Source organism: Mesoplodon densirostris, chromosome 2, assembly GCF_025265405.1.
Source record: "Mesoplodon densirostris isolate mMesDen1 chromosome 2, mMesDen1 primary haplotype, whole genome shotgun sequence".
NCBI lineage: Eukaryota > Metazoa > Chordata > Mammalia > Artiodactyla > Ziphiidae > Mesoplodon > Mesoplodon densirostris.
This window is the reverse complement of record NC_082662.1, coordinates 82,499,332-82,522,336: the sequence shown is the minus strand read 5'-3', so window position 1 is coordinate 82,522,336 and position 23,005 is coordinate 82,499,332. Positions and strand designations below refer to the sequence as shown.

Genomic DNA, 23,005 nt, shown 5'->3' with positions numbered 1-23,005 from the left:
TGTTTCAGAAATTAGAAAAAAGTTGAGATGTAGTGTTGATGTGCAGGGGGAAGAATTACAATGTATGTATCTGTAGAAATAGTTCTACTGTCTCCTGTTAAATTTGAGGCTTTGTTCAGCACTAGATTTTTGCTATATTCCCAGGTAGCCAGTGCTGAGTGTTTTTATCCTTTACATTTAGATAACATCTTTGGATGTAAAAATTATCTTTTTAAAAAGGAATGTAAACATTTATATATATGTTATGTAATATAATGTAAACATACATATATATGTTAAACTAGTAAATTTGTTTATTTTGATAAATTCAAACATATATAAAAATAAACATTGAGGAACTCCACGTACCTATTATGTAGCTTTAGCAATTATCAACTCATTGCCAATCTTGTTTCATCAATAACCCTCAACATTTCTCTCTTTATTTTGAAGCAAATCTACTCTGTCCCTTGATTTTGAAGGAAATCCCTGCATATGTACACAGTATATTGTTAGAAACACACACATTCACAATAAAATACACTATCATAACTCAAAAATAATGGTATGAATAAAGTATTTTAGGAGCCCGAAAAGAGCCATTAATTCTGCTTTTGGGTAATTCAGAGAAACCTTTGAAGAAGAAATGGCATTTGACCTGTGCCATTAAGAATGGGTAGGAATTTGTCAGGTGGAGAATGGATGAAAACACACTCTTAAGCGTTGGTGCAGAATGGAGAGAGGTACATATGTGAATATGTATGAATGAGTGGAGAACAGAGAATAATGTATTTGAATATTTAAGCACTTTGGAGGAAGTTACAAAAGATGTTGCTGAAAGGCTATCTGTGGTTATTTTGGGAAATTAATGATTATAGTTTATGGATCCAGAAATTTTGTTTCTACATCTTTGTAAATAGAATATAAACTACTTTTTTTTGGTTATTTTTTAGATTTGTGACAAAGCCCAGTTTTTAACAATGCTGAAATCAAATGACTCCTTGTTTTCCTTGGATAATTTGTTTTTTGACAAAACAGATGAAGCTGAAAAGTAAGTCTGCTTTAAAGAATGATAACAGTATATTGCTTAAGTGCTTTTGATTTTTAAGGCATTTTAGTTTTCTCTCTGGTAAATTTATAAATAAAAAATGAGGGATCAACAGAATGATATTTCAGGTATATGCTTGGTAAACATGGAATTCAGATATAAAGGAGTAACTGAAGTTTAACATGTTGCATGTTACAATTTTAAAAACAGAGTAGATTCTTGTCTATTTGGCTTTCATTCATTTGCATTTCTGGTTTGTTCAGATTATTTTTTGGCTAAAGTAAAGACTGAAAGTAATAGTCAAAGAGTAGCTCAGGACAAGGAGTGATGATGGCACCTTTTGGAAACAGAAAGGGCAGTGTGCCAAAGGCCAAGTGTGATAGGCAGATTCAGTGCAGGCAGGAAGTAGGGGTGGAAATAAAGATGTGGTACCAAAGGAAATATGAATGGGGAATAGGGAGTCTGTTAAATACTGGCTTTTATGGATTTTCACATGTGAATCACTTTAATTCTAAGTTTTCTATGTATTTGTTCTATCGTATTACCCTTTTTAATGAAGCATTGAGTAAATTATTTACTGCTTCGTTTATTCTTCCATTCATTCAAATATTAATTCAAATATTGACTGAATGCTGAAAGGGATATAAAAAGAATGAAACAGACTTTTACTTTAAAAAACTTAAAGCCTATTTGAGGTTAAATACACATATAGAAAGGTCATTCGTAAATAATGTGACCATGTAATTCAGACTGGGACACTTTTGAGAGTGAAAGAGTGCAGCCAAATGAAGCAACAGGTGTTAATCAAGACTGACCTGGGCAAATTTGGAACATATGGTTGCTCTTCTAACAATACAAAAAAAAAAGTGCAGAGCAAATTATAAGCATATATTCATGCAAAGAAATTTCAGATTTGGAGAGAGACTTGGGCCAGACTGTTTAGGTCAGGCTTTATGGTAGTTGGGGGAGACTTCAGGCCTTGAAGGACTGGATAATTCTTTTTTTAAAAAAAGTATTTATTTATTTATTTGGTTGCACCGGGTCTTAATTGCGGCAGGCAGGCTCCTTAGTTGTGGCACGTGGGCTCATTTGCTGTGGTATACGGACTCTTAGTTGCAGCATACATGTGGGATCTAGTTCCCTGATTTTGTGAATGTAAGATTAGAAATGGATTTTGAGTGAGCATACGCTCTGCTGCCTAAAACAATGCCTGGCACATAGTACTCAGTAAATAATTGTTGAATTGATTAATGAATGAAAAAAAAACAGTTGAACTTCTATAGTTGGATATAGGGGTAGTGTCGGGTATAGGGGTAAGCCAAATAAAGAAAATAGTTTTGAACAAAGATAAGGAGGGACAGAATGTATTATCTGTTTGGTATACAAGTAGTTCACTTTGGTCTGTACTATAAGGGACATGTAGGAGAATTGAAACTGTAACATGACCTAAGGCCTCTAGAAAGTTTGGTGTTATTTAGAAGCCATTGAAGGATTTTGAATGGAATAACATGAAAACAATTCCAAATTAATGTGATAGGAGTATATGAAATATAGAGAGAAAGCCCAGAGGCAGTGAGGTCAATTAAAACACTATTGTTCTCAATCAGACATAAGTTGCTTAGAGCCTTGATTAGGATAGTGCTAATGGAAATACAAGGAAGCGATGTATTCAAGAAGCTTTATCAGGAAGATGCAATAAGAGACAGTATGTGTCTGGATATAGTGGGTAAAAGACTGTACTATGGTTTGGATTCTGGGTGATGGGGAGAATGATGACACCTCTGGAAAATACAGAAATCAAAGAAGATTTGATTTTATGGGGAGGCTGAATAGAGAGCTAGATGTGTGCTTTTTGTATCTTGTTAACATCTTTCTTGGATTTTCAGGAATAGTCTCTGTGCAGAAAAGAGTTAATATACCAGGCCCAAACCACTATCTTTGAAAAGGCCTACTTGTAAGGTTGGCCTCTGGCTGGAGTCTGAGAACTTGGATTTTAGGAAGATTCCTACCGTTAACTGATAAATTGGCTCACTGTGTAAAAACTGTTTATAAAAATAATGTGGTTTAGGGCTTCCCTGGTGGCGCAGTGGTTGAGAGTCCGTCTGCCAATGCAGGGGACACGGGTTCATGCCCTGGTCCGGAAAGATCCCACATGCCGTGGAGTGGCTAGGCCCGTGAGCCATGGCCGCTGAGCCTGTGCATCCGGAGCCTGTGCTCCGCAACGGGAGCGTCCACAACAGTGAGAGGCCTGCGCACCGCAAAAAAAAAAAAAAAAAGGGGGGGGGGTTTATAATGAACATCTGCTCTTCTGGGAATCTGGAATTTAGGTATGTGCCAGAGAGGGATGCCTACATGAGTAGCCCTCAATAAAAACCCTGGGCATTAAGTTTCTAATGACTTCCTTTGTTGGCGACATTTCATGTGTGTTGTCACAACTTGTTTTTGGGGGAATTAAGCACATCTTGTGTTACTCTAGTGGGAGGGGACCTTTGGAAGCTTGTGCCTGGTTTCCCCTGGACTTCACCCCACAGTCATCAGTAGGACTATATGCTGAGTCCTGTAAGTTGTCCTAGGGAATCATTGACCCTGGCGGTGATCTTGGGGACTCTGTGACATAGTCCTAAATTTCAGTTGCTTTGGTGTATTGTCAGACAATCTGTCAGACATTGTCAGGTGATGTGTTGCAGATTTTTGATTTAGAAAATAGAGCTGTAGTAGCTATGTTTGAGGAGCTGTGAGAGGCAGAAAATTGAAAGACTGGGCCTCTCACTTCTGGGAGTTTAAAATCCTAAATAAAGAGAGAAGAAAAAATCATAAAATCCTTGGGACTTGGCTTAGACAGTTTATGTGGTATTCTCCTCAACTTTATTTTGTTACCTAACACTTATCTTTTTCTTCTAATTAAGGACAAGCCAACTTTGGTTGGAAAGGAAACATTAAAACATTATCTATTAATAGGATCGCAGCTGAAAGATAAGGAACGGTAGTTAACAATGCAAACAGGGTGACAAAAATCTCATCAATTACTGTAGGTTTACAAAGTGATTGTCAGTTTCAACTGTTTTCTTGGATATTCCGTGGTTATAGATGGTTCTGGACCAAGAATATTTGGGTTAAGACATTAATTTGTAATAATGTTTTAGGAGTACTCTAGAATACCAATACTGGTGTCATTTATACACTTGTGACCCATGATGAGATGTCAGGTGTATCATCAGTAATTTGTTACTTGTGTTGGTTAAGATGCTAAAGTTTCAGAATGATTTACTACTTTCTTTTTCATATTGGAGCAGATTTAAGATTCCTGTCACAAGCATTTGAATTGGAGAAAAGAAAATGGAGTTATAGCCATTATTTAGGTAGCATATCTCGCATAGCAGTGTCATTAATCACATGACACACAAGGAAAAAAAGAATGCTGCTATATAGGGATAAGTCAAAGTCACCGCAGAAAGGTAGTATATTAAGTTTAAGAGTCTGTAATTGAGTAATGTTTCATTAATAAATACATAGTTTCTTTTTTTTCTTAAATAAAATTATTTTATTTTAGTTTTTATGGCTCTGAGAATTCACATTTTAAAAAACACATATGGAGAGGTATTACAAAACATTTAAGGTAGGCCATGAATACATTTATTTGTTCATAGGCTGTGTAAATCTTTTTCTTCTGAATTTTTGAATTTTATTTACCTTTTTATACAGCAGGTTATTAGTCATCCATTTTATACACATTAGTGTATACATGTCAGTCCCAATCTCCCAGTTCATCCCACCACCACCCCCATCCCCCCACCACTTTCCCCCCTTGGTGTCCATATGTTTGTTCTCTACATCTGTGTCTCAATTTCTGCCCTGCAAACCGGTTCATCTGTACCATTTTTCTAGGTTCCACATATATGCGTTAATCTACGATATTTGTTTTACTCTTTCTGACTTACTTCACTCTGTATGACAGTCTCTAGATTCATCCACGTCTCTACAAATGACCCAATTTCATTCCTTTTTATGGCTGAGTAATAGTCCATGGTATATATGGACCACATCTTCTTTATCCATTCATCTGTTGATGGGCATCTAGATTGCTTCCATGACCTGGCTATTGTAAATAGTGCTGCAATGAACATTGGGGTGCATGTGTTTTATTGAATTATGGTTTTCTCTGGGTACATGCCCAGTAGTGGGATTGCTGGGTCATATGGTAATTTTATTTTTAGTTTTTTAAGAAACCTCCATACTGTTCTCCATAGTGGCTGTATCAATTTACATTCCCACCAACAGTGCAAGAGGGTTCCCTTTTCTCCACACCCTCTCCAGCATTTGTTGTTTGTAGATTTTCTGATGATGCCCATTCTAACTGCTGTGAGGTAATACCTCATTGTAGTTTTGATTTGCATTTCTCTAATAATTAGTGATGTTGAGCAGCTTTTCATGTGTTTCTTGGCCATCTGTATGTCTTCTTTGGAGATATGTCTATTTAGGTCTTTGGCCCATTTTTGGATTGGGTTGTTTGTTTTTTTAATATTGAGCTGCAGGAGCTATTTATATGTTTGGGAGATTAATCCTTTGTCTGTTGATTCGTTTGCAAATATTTTCTCCCATTCTGAGGATTGTCTTTTCATCTTGTTTATGGTTTCCTTTGCTGTGCAAAAGCATTTAAGTTTCATTAGGTCCAATTTGTTTATTTTTGTTTTTATTTCCATTACTTTAGGAGGTGGATCAAAAAAGATCTTGCTGTGATTTATGTCAGAGTGTTCTTCCTGTGTTTTCCTCTAAGAGTTTTATAGTGTCTGGTCTTACATTTAGGTCTCTAATCCATTTTGAGTTTACTTTTGTGTATGGTGTTAGGGAGTGTTCTAATTTTATTCTTTTACATGTAGCTGTCCAGTTTTCCCAGCACCACTTATTGAAGAGACTGTCTTTTCTCCATTGTATATCCTTGCCTCCTTTGTCATAGATTAGTTGACTATAGGTGCGTGGGTTTATCTCTGGGCTCTCTATCCTGTTCCAATGATCTATGTTTCTGTTTTTGTGCCAGTACCATATTGTCTGGATTACTGTAGCTTTGTAGTATAGTCCGAAGTCAGGGAGTCTGGTTCATCCAGCTCCGTTTTTTTCCCTCAAGACTGCTTTGGCTGTTCGGGGTCTTTTGTGTCTCCATACAAATTTTAAGATTTTTTGTTCTAGTTCTGTAAAAATGCCATTGGTAATTTGATAGGGACTGCATTGAATCTGTAGATTGCTTTGGGTAGTATAGTCATTTTCACAATATTGATTCTTCCAATCCAAGAACATGGTATATCTCTCCATCTGTTTGTATCATCTTTAATTTCTTTCATCAGTGTCTTATAATTTTCTGCATACAGGTCTTTCGTCTCCCTAGGTAGGTTTATTCCTAGGTATTTTATTCTTTTTGTTGCAATGGTAATTGGGAGTGTTTCCTTAATTTCTCTTTCAGATTTTTCATCGTTAGTGTACAGGAATGCAAGAGATTTCTGTGCATTAATTTTGTATCCTGCTACTTTACCGAATTCATTGATTAGCTCTAGTAGTTTTCTCGTAGCATCTTTAGGATTCTCTATGTATAGTATCATGTCATCTGCAAACAGTGACAGCTTTACTTCTTCTTTTCCAGTTTGGGTTCCTTTTATTTCTTTTTCTTCTCTTATTGCCATGGCTAGGACTTCCAAAACTAAGTTGAATAAGAGTGGTGAGAGTGGGCAGCCTTGTCTTGTTCCTGATCTTAGAGGAAATGCTTTCAGTTTTTCACCATTGAGAATGATGTTTGCTGTGGGTTTGTCATACATGGCCTTTATTATGTTGAGGTAGGTTCCCTCTATGCCCATATTTTGGAGAGTTTTTATCATAAATGGGTGCTGAATTTTGTGAAAAGCTTTTTCTGCATCTATTGAGATGATCATATGGTTTTTCTTCTTCAATTTGTTAATATGGTATATCACATTGATTGATTTGTGTATATTTAAGAATCCTTGCATCCCTGGGATAAATCCCACTTGATCATGGTGTGTGAACCTTTTAACGTGTTGTTTTGTTTGATTCTGTTTGCTAGTATTTTGTTGAGGATTTTTGCATCTATGTTCATCAGTGATATTGGTCTGTAATTTTCTTTTTTTGTAGTATCTTTGTCTGGTTGTGGTATCGAGGTGTCCTTCCTTGTCTCTTGTCACATTCTTTATTTTAAAGTCTATTTTATCTGATATGAGTATTGCTACTCCAGGTTTCTTTTGATGTCCATTTGCATGGAATATCTTTTTCAATCCCCTCACTTTCAGTCTGTATGTGTCCCTGAGTCTGAAGTGGATCTCTTGTAGATAGCATAGATATGGGTCTTGTTTTTGTGTCTATTCAGCAAGCCTGTGTTTTTTGGTTGGAGCATTTAATCCATTCATGTTTAAGGTAATTATTGATATGTATGTTCCTATTACCATTTTCTATTTTTTTTTGCGGTAATGGGCCTCTCACTGTTGTGGCCTCTCCCGTTGCGGAGCACAGGCTCCGGATGTACAGGCTCAGTGGCCATGGCTCACGGGCCAAGCCGCTCTGCGGCATGTGGGATCTTCCCAGACCGGAGCATGAATCCATGTCCCCTGCATCGGCAGGTGGACTCTCAACCACTGTGCCACCAGGGAAGCCCTACCATTTTCATAATTGTTTTGGGTTTGTTTTCGTAGGTCCTTTTCTTCTCGCGTTTCCCACTTAGAGAAGTTCCTTTAGCACTTGTTGTAGAGCTGGTTTGGTGGTGCTGAATTCTCTTAGCTTTTGCTTGTCTGTAAAGCTTTTGATTTCTCCATCGAATCTGAATGAGATCCTTGCTAGGCAGAGTAATCTTGGTTTTAGTTTCTTCCCTTTCATCACTTTAAATATTTCATGCCACTCCTTTCTGGCTTGTAGCGTTTCTGCTGGGAAATCAGCTGTTAACCTTATGGGAGTTCCCTTGTATGTTATTTGTCATTTTTCCCTTGCTATTTTCAGTAATTTTTCTTTGTCTTTAATTTTTGCCAATTTGATTACTATGTGTCTTGGCATATTTCTCCTTGGGTCTCTCCTGTATGGGAATCACTGCATTTCATGGACTTGGGTGGCTATTTCCTTTCCCATGTTAGGGAAGTTTTTGACTATAATCACTTCAGATATTTTCTCAGGTCCTTTCTCTCTCTCTTCTCCTTCTGGGACCCCTATAATGCGAATGTTGTTGCGTTTAATGTTGTCTCAGAGGTCTCTTAGGCTGTCTTCATTTCTTTTCATTCTTTTTTCTTTATTCTGTTCCGCAGCAGTGAATTCCACCATTCTGTCTTCCAGGTCACTTATCTGTTCTTCTGCCGCATTTATTCTGCTATTGATTCCTTCTAGTGTATTTTTCATTTTAGTTATTGTATTATTCATCTCTGTTTGTTCTTTAATTCTTCTAGGTCTTTGTTAAACATTTCTTGCATCTTCTCAATCTTTGCCTCCATTCTTTTTCCGAGGTCCTGGATCATCTTCACTATCATTATTCTGAATCCTTTTTCTGGAAGGTTGCCTATCTCCACTTCATTTAGTTGTTTTTCTGGGGTTTTATCTTGTTCCTTCATCTGGTACATAGCCCTCTGCCTTTTCATTGTGTCTGTCTTTCTGTGAATGTGGTTTTTGTTCCACAGGCTGCAAGATTGTAGTTTTTCTTGCTTCTGCTGTATGCCTCTCAATAAATACGTAATTTCTGATGTTATATCTTTATTAACATATATTCATACTTTTATATTTTATATAGCCATCCAGACAATGAAAAATCTTTGGATTGGTTTCTGCCACCTGCTCCACTGATTTCGGAAATTCCAGAGACTCAAGCATTAGAGGAAGAAATAGAAAGTCATAAACTGTTAGGTAAATTGTCACATATTTTTTGGGAAGCCAAACCCATTCAGCTCGTGTCAATGTAAAAAATGTCTAATATTGAAATATTAATTCTTTTATTTTAATGGAATAAAATGAAAGTTAGAGACCCATTCAAAATAGTGCTTAGCAAATCTTAAAATATGAAACATTTTCCCTCTCCATACTTACATATACACACATATGTATATTATACGCATAAAATATACTATCACACATACCTGTTATATTGCTCTGTGAATTTGTTTCCTCTTACCATTAAAATTGTCAGTGCTATTTAGTTTTTGCCTTATCCTTTACTAAAGGTAGGATCCTCTGGTTTAGGAAACCAGATTCATGAAATATATTGAGTGAAAAAAACAAGATGCAGATTATATATAGTTTGTTACCATCTTTACAAAGCTAGAAAACAAGCACACACAAACAGTATATGTGGTCTAATGTGATATTGTTGGTAAAACTGATTTTTAAATTGAGTGGTAGGTTCATGCATGTACATTTTATTATTAAGCTTCATAATTTTTATATATTTTATATATGAAAATACATATTATATACTCTTGTATGTACCAAATCATATGTAGAATTATTACATATATAAAATATGATAATTCTCTTATATGTTATAATAGAATACACACCCATATATAATACATATTTGTAGTAGTATAGTATGTACACCTAAATGATAAAGCAAATTTAAGCCATGGGCTTCGTTGGTGGCGCAGTGGTTGAGAGTCCGCCTGCCAATGCAGGGGACACAGGTTTGTGCCCCCGTCCACGAAGATCCCACATACCACGGAGCGACTAGACCCATGAGCCATGGCTGCTGAGCCTGTGCGTCCGGAGCCTGTGCTCCACAACGGGAGAGGCCACAACAGTGAGAGGCCCGCGTACCGCAAAAAAAAAAAAAAAAAAAAAAAAAAAAAATTAAGCCCTAATGAGGCCTCCAGACTCCTTCCAAACCTTTCAGATAAAGTCTCTGTAAAGACACCTTTAAAATTCTGTCACCTTGGGCCTCCCTGGTGGCGCAAGTGGTTGAGAGTCCGCCTGCCGATGCAGGGGATACGGGTTCGTGCCCCGGTCTGGGAGGATCCCATATGCCGCGGAGCGGCTGGGCCCGTGAGCCATGGCCGCTGAGCCTGCGCGTCCGGAGCCTGCGCGTCCGGAGCCTGTGCTCCGCAACGGGGGAGGCCACAACAGTGGGAGGCCCGCATACCGCAAAAATAAAAAAAAAATAAATAAAATTCTGTCACCTTGATGAAAGCATTCCTTTGTCTTAATTTTAGAAACAAGATTATAAATTTAAAAGCATTGTGTCATGTATTTTAATACTGAATCTATTCAGTAACATTTTATATGATTGGTTACTGTATTTTTGTGTATAAATTATTTATATACAATTTTAAATCTTCATAATTATACAATTATATCATTTGTCGAAGATAAATACTTAAACATTATAATTATGGTTATTTCTGTGGGTCAGAAATTAAACCTATTTTATAATGTAGGTTTAATATAAATTTCAAATTTAATTTCATTAATTCTTAACTAATTTCTGAGTATCCTGTAGTGTTATGATATACCATAAGAGTAACAACTACCTGTATTTCAAAATCACATATAGTATTACAGATTATCTTGTTATTTTCATATTTACCTAGTAAGCTGTTTTGAAAAATTTTATTAAATTTTTCTATCATCATTTTGAAAATTTGTTTTCCAGGAGAACATGTAGTAATTAAAATATTCCATTTTTGTAGGTCAGAGAAAGAGGTCAAAAATGTTACCATCAAATTTGAAGATCACTAATGAAGACACAAATTATATTTCACAAACACAAAAATTCCAATTTGCCTTCCCTTCTAATGAATATGAAGAAGATGATCTAAATTTTGGAGGGGCAGGTAACAATGACTTACATGTTGCTGGCAAGCTGACATATGGTTCTTCTCAGAAATGGAAAAATCACACTGGTACTGAGATAGCACTTGAGAAAAATGTTCCGGATGATACAAAGTTAGTTAATTTTGCACAAGATAAAGGAGAGAGCATGTCAGCCTTCTGCAAGAGGTAATTAAATGAAGTAAATAATATTCAATGATAAAGTTGAATATTTATGTGTATGTCCAGACGTATGAAGTATGGTAGACTCTGAATGAGAAAAATATCAACAACAAATAGAGTCTACCAGGTACTTACCTGGTGGTCCAGTGGGTAAGACTCCGTGCTCCCAATGCAGGGGGCTGGGGTTCGATCCCTGGTTGGGGAACTAGATCCCGCACATATGCCGCAACTAAGAGTTCACATGCTGCAACTAAGAAGTCCACACACCACAACTAAAAGATCCCTCACACTGCAACTAAAGATCCAGCATGCCCCAAATGAGACCTGGTGCAACCAAAATAAATAAATAAGTATTAAAAAGCAAACAAAGAAAAAACCAAACAGAGTCTACTATGTACTAGACGCTCTGTTAACTGTGGGATTCTAGCCATAAGTTCTTGCCTTCAGAGAACTTAACAGTTTATTTAGGGAAAGGCAGATGGTAAATAAAAATAATTGATTGAATACTTTTTGCACCACAATTATTTTGATGAGATACATGGTTAGAGCAGAGGTTCTCAAACTTTTTGTTTTCAGGACCCCTTTACCCTTAAAAATTACTGAGGATTCCCATAGAGCTTTTGCTTATTTGGGTTATATCTATTGATATTTAACCATATTATAAATTAAAATTACGGAAAAAAGTGTTATGGAAATTGTTTTGATCATATGAACTCTCTGAATCTTGACCATCGTTTGAGAACTGTTGTTAATATGAGGTCCTAATCTGCTCTGCACAATCAGGGAAGACTTTCCTGAGGAAATGGTATTTAAGCTTAACATTAAGGAGGAATAGAATCAAGCTGAATGCAAATAAAGAAGGAGAGTGTGCCAGGCAGAAGGAATAGTATGTGCAAAAGTACTAAGGTAACGCAGAGCTTGGCTTATTCTTAGAAATTTTTCTTTAGTTTAAAGTAAGAGAGAATGCTAAGAGATAAAGTATGGAGGGGCCAAGTCATTCAGAGTCTTGTAGGCCATGAAACACTTTGTACTTTTAAGGCAGTGCTTATTAAACTGTGGCCCATGAACTCTCTGCATCAGAATTACCTGGAGTGCTTGTTAAAAATTTGGATTCCTGGTTTCTACCTTAGATGTATTGAATCACAGTCTGGATAAAGGTGGGGATGGGACCCAGGAATCCAAATTTTTAACAAATTTTCTAGGTGATTGTTATGCACACTAAAGTTTGAGAACCGTTGTTCTAAGGTCCTGGGTTTTAAGCAGAGGAGTAAAATTAGATTTTCTTTTTTATTTAATGTCCATTTTGGCCCCAGTATGATAAATTAGAAGAGAGCTAGAATACATTGTGAAGGGTCACTTAGGCTATTTTATTAGTGTAGGTGAGAGAAGATAGTAGCCTGACCTAGGACGGAGATAACAGGAATGAGAAAGTTCAAAGTTATTTAGGAGATAGAATTCCCACAGGACTTAAATGACGTTTGGATACGAGACCTGACTCCTAGGTTTCTGGCTTGAGCCAGAATGATGAAGGATGATAGTGTTCTTTCATGATACAGAAAACTGTAAAGGAAGAATAGGAGAAGGTGGTGAGTACAGATTTGGACATGTTGATTTTGGGTACTTACAAATTGTCCAAATAGACAATTGGATGTATGGGTTAAGGATTCAGAAGAGATCTAGTTGACAGTTTTTGTTTTCTCTGTGACATAAGAGACAAAGTCATCTGTGGAGTTTGAGGGGAAAACTGGGGGTATTGAGCAAGTATGAGAAGAGTGGAAGAAATTGTGGAGAATGGGAAAGCAACTAATTAGAATAATGGTAGGATTTTTGGACACTGTAAAGGGCCCAGTTGAGGTTGATGTCTATGAATTGAAAAATAAATTTTATTAACATGTAATTCACATATCATAAAATTCATTATTTTGAAGTGTACAGTTCATGGTTTTTAGTGTAGTCACGGAGTTGTGCAACCATCACTGCTCTCCAATTTTAAAATGTTTTTGCTGCCCCAAAAGAAACTCTATACTCATTAACAGTCCCTCCCCATTCCTCTTTCCCCCATCTAGCCCCTGACAACCACTAATCATTTTCTGTTTCTGTGGGTTTACTTATTCTAGACATTTCATATAAGTGGAGTCATACAATATCTGACCTTTTGTGTCTGGCTTCTTTCACTTAGCATAACATATTCAAGGTTCATCCATGTTATGTCATGTATCAGTATTTTATTCTTTTTTATGGCCAAATAATATTTCATTGAATGGGTATATCACATTTTGTTTAATGATCTGTCAATTGATGGACATTTGAGTTGTTTCCACTTTTTGGCTATTATGAATAATGTTGCTATGAACACTCATGTATATGTTTTTAGGGGAGTGTTGACCTCCTGGGAAGTCAAAAAATGAAGTATAACTTTATAGTTGGCCCTCTCTATCCACAGTTCTGCATCAGTGGATTCAGCTAACCTCAGATCGTGTAGTACCGTAGTAGTATTTATTGAAGAAAAAAAATCCCAGTATAAGTGGTCTGGTGCAGTTTAAACCTATGTTGTTCAAGGGTCAAATATATTTTAATTCTTTTGGATTTATACTTAGAAGTGGAATTTCTGGGTCATATGGTAACTCTATATTTATCTTTTTTGAGAAACTGCCAAATTGTTTTACAAAGTAACTATACCACTGAACAGTCCCACTAGCAATATATGAGGAATCCAATTTCTCCACATCCTTGCCAGCACTTGTTGTCTGTCTTTTTTATTATAGCCATACTAGTGGGTGTGACGTGTACTATTGTGGTTTTGATTTGCATATTCCTGCTGACTAAAGATGTTGGGCAACTTTTCATGTGTTTATTGGTTATTTTTATATCTTCTTTGGAGTAATGTCTATTCAAATCCTTTGCCTGTTTTTTTTTTTTTTTTTCTTTTTTTTTTGCAGCACGCGGGCCTCTCACTGTTGTGGCCTCTCCCGTTGCGGAGCACAGGCTCCAGACGCGCAGGCTCAGCGGCCATGGCTCATGGGCCCAGCCGCTCTGCGGCATGTGGGATCTTCCCGGACCGGGGCACAAACCCTGTCCCCTGCATCAGCAGGTGGACTCTCAACCACTGAGCCACCAGGGAAGCCCCTTTGCCTGTTTTTTTAATTGTGTTGTCTTTTTATTGTTGAGTTGTAAGTGTTCTTTATTCTGGATAAAAATCTCTCATCAATTATATGATTTACAAATATTTTCTCACATTCTGTGTGTTGTTTTTCACTTTTTTGTTTGTATCCTTAGCAGCCCCAAAGTTTTTAATTTTAATGAAGTTAAGTCCAATTTTTCTAATTTTTGACTGGACTTTTGGTGTCCTATGTTGATTGGACTTTTGGTGTCCTATCTAAGAAACCATTGCCTAATCCAAGTTTGCAAAGACTTACTCCCACATTTTCTTCTAAGAGTTTTATAAATTTAGCTCTTAAATTTAGATCTATGATCCAATGTGAGTTAACTTTTCAATATGGTGCAAGGTAGGCATCCAACTTCATTCTTTTGCACATATATATCCAGTTGTTAAAAAACAAAAACAAAAACTATTCTTTCCCCATGGAATGTCATGGCACCCTCACTGACAATCAATCAACCATAAATGGAAGGTCTGGGGGTTTTCTTACACCATCCAATTAACTGATTCATCAACACCAGTGGGTGTCCAACAATTCAATTCAATTTTCATACTAACTCCTGGAGTTAGCATCAGACCACATGGGTTAAGGGTTCAGTCCCTTGCCCTACTTGAAAAGCCAGCCACAAATAGGGTGGCAGGCTACTGACATTTCTGTCTTGCAGACTACAAATTTGGGAGTTCCCACTACCCCACATTAGATGTAATAATTTGCTAGAATTACTCACAGAATTAGAAAAATGCTTTACTTATGTTTACCAGTTCATTATAAAGGATACAACTTAGGAACAGCCAAATGGAGGAGATGCATAAGGCAAGGTATGGAGAGGAAGAATGTGCAGAGCTTCCATACCCTCTCTGAGTGTGTCACTCTCTCAGCACCTTGATGTGTTACCAATCTAGAAGCTCTCTGAACCCCCTGTCGTTTAGGAATTTTTTATTCATGGAGGTTTCATTACATAAGCGTGATTGATTAAATCATTGGCTATTGGTGATTGAACTCAATCTCCAGCCTTTCTCCCCTCCTTGGATGTTGGGAGTGGAGCTGAAAATCTCAACCCTCTAATCAAGTTTAGTTCTTTCTGGTGATCGGTCCCCATCCTGAAACTGTCTAGGTGACAAGAGTCACCTCATCACCTCACCTATTATGAATAACAAAAGATCACTTCTGTCAAGCAGGGAATTCCAAAGGTTTCCAGAGCTCTGTGCCAGGAACTGGGAACAAAAACCAAACATATATTTTCTATTATACCACATAAAGGTTTTTTTCCATGCTCTCAATTCTATTCTATTCATCTGTATGTCTGTCCTTATGCCTGACATAAGGATATTTTTCACAATGGCATATTCTACACTTTCTTGATTGCTGTAGCTTTGTATTGATAGTAAAGTTTTACATCAGGAAGTGTGAGTCCTCCAACTTTGTTCCTTTTTTTCAAGATTTTGCTATTCTGATTTATTTGCATTTTCGTATGAATTTTAGGATAAGCTGGTCAATTTCTGCAGAGAAGCCAGCTGGGATTTTGATAAGGATTGTATTGAATCTGTAGGTAACTTGATGACTATTGCTATCTTAATATCATTAAATCTTCCAATCTATGAACTGGGATATCTTTCCATTTATTTAGGTTTTCTTTAATTTCTTTCAAAGATGTTTTGTGGTTTTCTGTGGACAAGTCTTATACTTATTTTGTTAAATTTACTCATAAGTACTTTATTCTTTTTGATGTTATTTTAAATGGAATTTCAGATTGTCCATTGAAAGTATATAGAAATACAGTTGATTTTTGTATATTGATTTTGTTTTTTCAGTCTTGCAAATGATGATTTTGAATTTTAATATAACTCATCTACCTAACAGTTGTACTTTTTCCAGTAATGTTCCACCACCTGGCTGCAATTATAAAAAACAATAGGTAGTTAGATTCATCTAGAATTGCAGATTTGTAAGATAGTATGATAAAAGGCTAAAGGGGAAGAGGAGTTTAGAATATTGGTAAGAGAGTGGTTGAAAAGATAGGTCATGGTATTAAATTCATTAAAGGTATGTGAGAAAAATGAAAGGGAAGATGGTTTGGGAAAAAATAAGGAGATTAATTATAGTAATTTTGTTCTTTGACCTCACTCGTACCTTGAGCAAACAAGCTAAAAGGATAGGAGGTTGTGTTCAGAGAATGATATGTCGGAATCATTGATTTGAAAGGAGGAGCAGTTCTGGATAATGATAATGTCTAAGGTGAGAGAGTAGGTGACTGAGATCATGTGAGGGAGAAAGCCACTAAAGATAAAAGCCTAAGAAACTGAGAGGGTAGGATTTCGAATGGGTTGTCTACATGAGTGTTGAAGTAACCCAGATGATGGCAGAGTTTGGGATTGAGAGGAAAAGATTCTAAAGTGACCAGAGGTTGGTATATGATACATGCCATGAGGAGGGTTACAAGGTGATATAGCTAGACAGCACAGATACTTTTGTGAGAGAGTGGAAAAGTAATGATGTAGATTTGGGGTGGAGAAGAAGACTCTCAACCATCAATACATTGGATGTGGGAGAGTTAGCAGTTTTTTCCACTTAAGAGTTTTTTAAGGAACAAGAGTTTTCCAGGACAAATAAATATTTTTGTTAAGACCAGGAAGTAAATATAAAATTCAGTAAAGAAGGTGAGGATATGGAGAATGTGGAGTGGGAGTTCCAGAGGACCTAGGAAGAATCTGAGGTTCAGAGAATTTAGATAACTAGTATGTGGATAATATTTTTATGGTTTGAAAAACCTATTTCAAACTCTAAAGTCATGCAGCTAGAAAGTGGAGGAGCTTTGGATTTATATCCAGGTTTGTCTGATTCCAAAGTCTGTCCTTTTAACTAATATCACGGAATGTAGCAAGGAGTCATCTTGTGGCATAAGTGTTTTCCTTGTCTTCAATACTATTTCATAATGGGATTCTATTATATTATCTAAGACTAACCATCTGCTTTTGAATTTTCTGTCTTCAAAAATAGAACTGCTGGCATTAGAGGATGCAACTCCACAGTTTGTTCTAAAATACATTTCTCGGGCTTCCCTGGTGGCGCAGTGGTTGAGAGTCTGCCTGCCGATGCAGCGGACACGGGTTCGTGCCCCAGTCTGGGAAGATCCCACATGCTGTGGAGTGGCTAGGCCTGTGAGCCATGGCCGCTGAGCCTGTGTGTCCAGAGCTTGTGCTCCGCAACGGGAGAGGCCACAACAGTGAGAGGCCCGCGTACTGCAAAAATAATAATAAATAAATAAAATTAAATAAAATACATTTCTCTCTCTAGTTTTTTGAAAGATTGGTCTTTCTCATACAAAAACCTGTCATTAAGATTAATAGTCAAAATAATTTAGAAAGTATTCTGTATTTGTACAGTACTTATTTGGGTGTCATTCCTTACAGAATTCTGTAAGACTGATAACCTGACATCACCCTTTTACTTATTCTATAAGGTGCTAGTGTTGTATTAGGAACCCTATTGGTCACTTCTTCCCTTAGGGCTATTGTGAACAAATTACTTTGATGGATTGTCTTTGAATCAGTCAAATATAGTAAATTACAATCATAACATGGCCTTTCTTTGTTTTTTAGAACTTTACAAAGAACTATTTCTTACACTAAAATGATTATTGAACAGTGTTTGGAAAGTTGGTGCTGGATACTGACAAGAAGTCTCAGTACCTGTCCACATAGGCCTGTCTATAGGGTTGCTTCAGTGGTCTCATGATATAGTTGCTAGCTCCCCTTAGAGTGAGTGATCCAAGAGACCATGTGGAAGTGACAATCTTTTATGACCTAGCCTTAGATGTCACACGCTTGTCCTTCCACAGTACTCTGCTAGTCTTATAGGCCAGTCCTGATTCAAGGAAGGTGACTAATAAAGGGGGTGAGCACCAGGAAACAAGGATCATTGGAACTATCTCAGAGGCTGGCTACCACAGATGGATTTATCTGTGTTAGGAAAAGAAATAATTCAGTGGTAAATTTAGCAACTTATACTTTAGGAGAATGATTAGCTTTTGTGTTCTAATAAACCAAAATCTGTAGGTATTTTTAAAGGGACCAATTTTATGCTAGTTTTTCACATTCTAAGTAACTATTACAAATGCAAATATGTTCTTTTTGCAGATTATTTAAAATATCTGACAATATACATGGAAGTGCTTATTCCAATGATGGAGTAAACTTGGACTCTCATATTGACTCAGTGAAAACTGTCCAAATGCAAATGAGCAAAGGGAAATCATGGAAATATAGCAATAGTAAGCAGAAACCTCAATATTCAGACATTAATATGTTTAGAGCCAGTGATACTTTTTCTGCTTCTGAAATCAGAGAAGGCATAATCAAAGGACCATCTTTTTCAGTTGCCTCCCAGCCTCATGAAGTTCAAGGTAATTCCTTGCTTTTTCAATTGGTTTTCTAAAAGTACAGTCTAGTCTGTATTTCTTAGCATAGGTAAGGATACAAAAATTTGAGTAGGCTATCTCTATGTACAATTTCTTTACTATATTGCATTATTCTTTTAAACTGTGATCTAATATTGTTTTAACTGTGCTCTCAATAAAAAGTTATACAAATTTTATTGAAATAGCTTTTATGGAAAAGTTTGAAAATATGCATAAGTATGTAGGATTTTTTTTTTAGGGGTAACAGAAAATGGTTTCAATTCCTTGAAGGCTGTCACAGAAATCCGTATCCTTTAAATTATTTTACTACAGCAGCATTATATTTGAAGTCATAATTTTAAAACATTTTGTTTCATTGTTCTGTTTGTTTGCTTTGGTTGATAAAGAAGAAGAGGGACAAGTGAATCTTTTGGGTTATGTAAGAGTCCCAATATGTGTGATAGTGCTACTGAAAGTGTGGTCTGTGGACTGGTACCAGTTGTGAACTGTTTGTTACCAGTCTGTGACAAGTACAGATATGAAATTTGTATTACTGAATGAACTGTGAGTATATTTACTTACAAATTGATACAGATAATTTCCTATATTTTGTGTAAGGACAGCATATTGGTATCAACATGGGTAGGGGAAATGACTGAGAATGGGATATTCTGTGGACTGGGGACATTTTTACAAATCTAGTAATTTTTGAAAGAACCTAATTTGCAGATTATACCTATTTACATGTCTGGGTATTTCCAACGTAATTATTTTGAGTATATATGTGTGTTCTGGAGGTAACATTCTCTTTGCTTCTTTGATACTTTGTATATGTCTGTAACAGTGTACTTATTTTATTTTATTATAACTCATCAGCTGTTTCTGTAACTATTTCCCTATGACCTATGAACTCCTTGAAGGCAAGGACCAAGCCTTATGTATCTTCATATCTCCCAATTCATTGAAAGCCATATAAAGAGAAGTTGTTCTGGCAAAGGAGTAGCCATGAGCAAGGGCAAGGGTAAGAAAGTATGGAATATGTTTGGACAGAACAAGCATTCCAGTTTGGGTGAAAAAAGTCATGATTAAAGGAGTAGTAGGGGGACTACCCTGGTGGCACAGTGGTTAAGAATCTGCCTGCCAATGCAGGGGACACGAGTTCAAGCCCTGGTCTGGGAAGATCCTACATGCCGTGGAGCAACTAAGCCCGTGTGCCACAACTACTGAGCCTGCACTCTAGGGCTCATAAGCCACAACTACTGAGCCCGTGTGCCACAACTACTGAAGCCTGCATGCCTAGAGCCCGTGCTCTGCAACAAGAGAAGCCACCATTATGAGAAACCTGCACACCACAATGAAGAGTAGCCCCCACTTGCTGCAACTAGAGAAAGCCCATGCACAGCAATGAAGACCCAACACAGCCAAAAAAATAAATAAAATAAATAAATTTTAAAAAATTCAGTAAAAAGGAATTGTATTTTTTTTGAAAAAAAGGAGTAGGAGGAAATAATGATGGATAGGTATTTTAGGATTAGATCATTTAATGCCATGAATACCAAGAAGTTTTTATTTTTATTTTTAATATATTTACTAAGCCATGAAGAGAAACCATGCAATATTTTTGAGCAGGTCAAGTTACATTACCTAAGCCATGCTTTAGGATTATGGAATTAGTGACTCAAAGCTGGGGAAGGCTCTAGAGTCCATAAAAGTTATGATCTAGTTGGCAAAACAGTGAATTCCAGATATGGGGCCATTGAGCTAGAGAAATCTAGGGATGAGTGATTCTAATCCTGGGTACTCTGGGGACTGAGAATTCTGAAGTATAGTTAGAAAATGTTTGCTTGACCACTTGTGAAAAATTGCCTCCAGGGCATATAACTGAACTGAATTAGAATGGGAGGAGGGGAAAATAAAAGGGTTATATATAATATAATAATGTCAGAAATGGCCAGCCATTAGTGCTCCTCTTCATCATGGTGTCTCAGTCTTGTTGCACTTCCTTCTCTCTGGTGATCTAAATAGTGTGGGAATGTAGGAAATAGGTTAGCAGTAAACAGTTAAAAGTAGTTTCATTATCTGTATGATGGGAAATTCTTATCCCATACCTGAACTTGCCATAATGTGACTAATTTTTGAAGAGTTTTATAAAGATTTTCTTGCTATCTTAGTATAGATGAAGTGGTTCTGTTGTTTAGGTCTCTTTGTTAGCTAGACTACTGCCTACTCTTGTGCCCATTGATTTATTGTCCAAAAAGTTCATTTGCTGTCAAACTTGATGAATTTGCTGCACTTTATTGTTTCCAAGTGTATATTTAAAGCGGAAGACTAAATGCTAGTCATGATAATTTGAGAGTTTGGGGATTACTTGGACTTGTTTTCTGATTATTTTACCATATTTTACTATATTTGAATCCTCAGGACAATAGAAGTTTGGTCAGATTGATCCTGCTACAGTACTGTTGTCATTTTCAGTTGTGCAGACATTCCACTTCTCCCACCCCACATCCCGTTATAACATGTAATTGCAGTGAGACTGCTGAGAATTTTTCGGACAAAAGGAAAAATTGATATCAAGTGTTGATAATGATGATAAATGGTATACTTAGTAGCTGAGTTTTCTCATGAGCTAGAAACTGATTTTACATCTACTCTGAATCATAGATTCATTTTTGTGAGTGTAAATTGATTTGGAATTACCTGATGAGAGAAAAACCAGCATGATGACCCACTTGTGGGCTTGTTACAAATAAATATTTTAAAGGAAGAGATATATTTTGAAGGAAAAATGAGATTCGTTCAAAAATTGATGGATTGGGCTTCCCTGGTGGCGCGGTGGTTGAGAGTCCGCCTGCCGATGCAGGGGACACGGGTTCGTGCCCCGGTCTGGGAGCATCCCACATGCCGCGGGGCGGCTGGGCCTGTGAGCCATGGCTGCTAAGCCTGCGCGTCCGGAACCTGTGCTCCGCGACGGGAGAGGCCACAGCGGTGAGAGGCCCGCGTGACGCAAAAAAAAAAAAAAAAAACCAAAAAAACCAAAAACTGATGGATTGACAAGCTCAGTATTACATTTTTGTTTTGGAATGAGTATTCTGACACAGTGCACAATTGAAAGTAAAATGAAGGTTTATAAATTATCTGCTTGATTTAATAAATGCAAGCCTGTATTAATTGAGTTCTTAATGTGTGCCAGGCATTTGGGATATGTCAGTTAGTAAAACAGACAATTCTTGCCCTTGAGAAGTTAACATTCTTGGGATGGGGGTGGGGAAGAGGATAGATCAGAACAATTGTAACAGTATATAAATAAGTCATATAGTATTTTAGAAGGTGATGAGTAATATGAAAAAAGAAAAAAGTGGGGCAGAGTAAAGGAGATTAAATTGGGAATGCTGGAATGAGGGCTCAGGATTAGAATTAAATAGAGTAATTAGGGTATGTCTTCTTTAGAAGTTGAGATGTAAGCACATGAAGGAAGTGAAAGCCAAGGAAATATGGAGGGAAGAACAATCTAGGCAGAGGGAAGTCTTTACAGCAAAAACATGGCTGATGTTTTTGAAAAACATAAGAGTCCAATAAAGCCAGAGGAAATGAGTCAGAAGCAAGAGTAGTAGGACATGAGGTCAGAAACACAAAGGTGGAGTGGGGAGGCAAGATTATGTAGGGCCTTGTGGCCATATACTTTGAGAGAAATGGGGGAATTTGAGCAGAGAATATGCTCTGATTTAACTTTTATCAGAATCACTTACCACAATCCATCAATTTTTAAATATCTTCATAAAAATATAATTGCTTAAATAACTATGTATTTGTGTTCTCAGATATATTATCTGTTTTTTTTTTTTTTTTTTTTTTTTGCGGTATGCGGGCCTCTCACTGTTGTGGCCTCTCCCGTTGCGGAGCACAGGCTCTGGACATGCAGGCTCAGCGGCCATGGCTCACGGGCCCAGCCGCTTCGCGGCACATGGGATCCTCCCAGACCGGGGCACGAACCTGTATCCCCTGCATCGGCAGGCGGACTCTCAACCACTTGTGCCACCAGGGAGGCCCTATTATCTGTTTTATATCTCCTAATTGATTGTAACAGCCTCAGTTCAGGAACTCATTTTCTTCTTTATTTACAACTTCCTGTAGCTTTCTGAGTCTAGTATTCTGCACAGTGTTTCATAAATGTAGTTGACAAATGTGACTCAGACTAATAAGAATCCATGCAAGTATAAATATCTCCCAAACTGGCAATAGACTCTTGGAGAGGGGACAGTTTATTCTTTATATCTATTAATATATTTGAGCTTTCTTAGAGGAAGGACGATTTAAGTCCTTGTTGAGCCAGTATGCTGATAATTGCAATTAAATCCACCACTTAGCACAACGAAATTGCCAAAAACAAAGGTATTCAGGGTTAGGTGACCAGCAGCAACACACATCAGCTAATGAAACATAATCAACAGTTAAAAAATGAAA

General features: G+C 37.0%; 1 protein-coding gene across 1 annotated transcript in view; it reads left to right on the top strand.

Moving 5' to 3' along the window:
* Positions 1–959: 959 nt before the first annotated feature.
* Positions 960–23,005, top strand: part of HFM1 (helicase for meiosis 1) — a 131,958-nt gene continuing 109,912 nt past the window's right edge. Inside the window, exons 1-5 of the mRNA XM_060085245.1 lie at positions 960–1,030; positions 8,793–8,905; positions 10,681–10,990; positions 18,282–18,547; positions 18,801–18,848. Coding sequence (XP_059941228.1) covers positions 960–1,030; positions 8,793–8,905; positions 10,681–10,990; positions 18,282–18,547; positions 18,801–18,848 — 808 coding nt within the window. The remainder of the gene's footprint in view (positions 1,031–8,792; positions 8,906–10,680; positions 10,991–18,281; positions 18,548–18,800; positions 18,849–23,005) is intronic.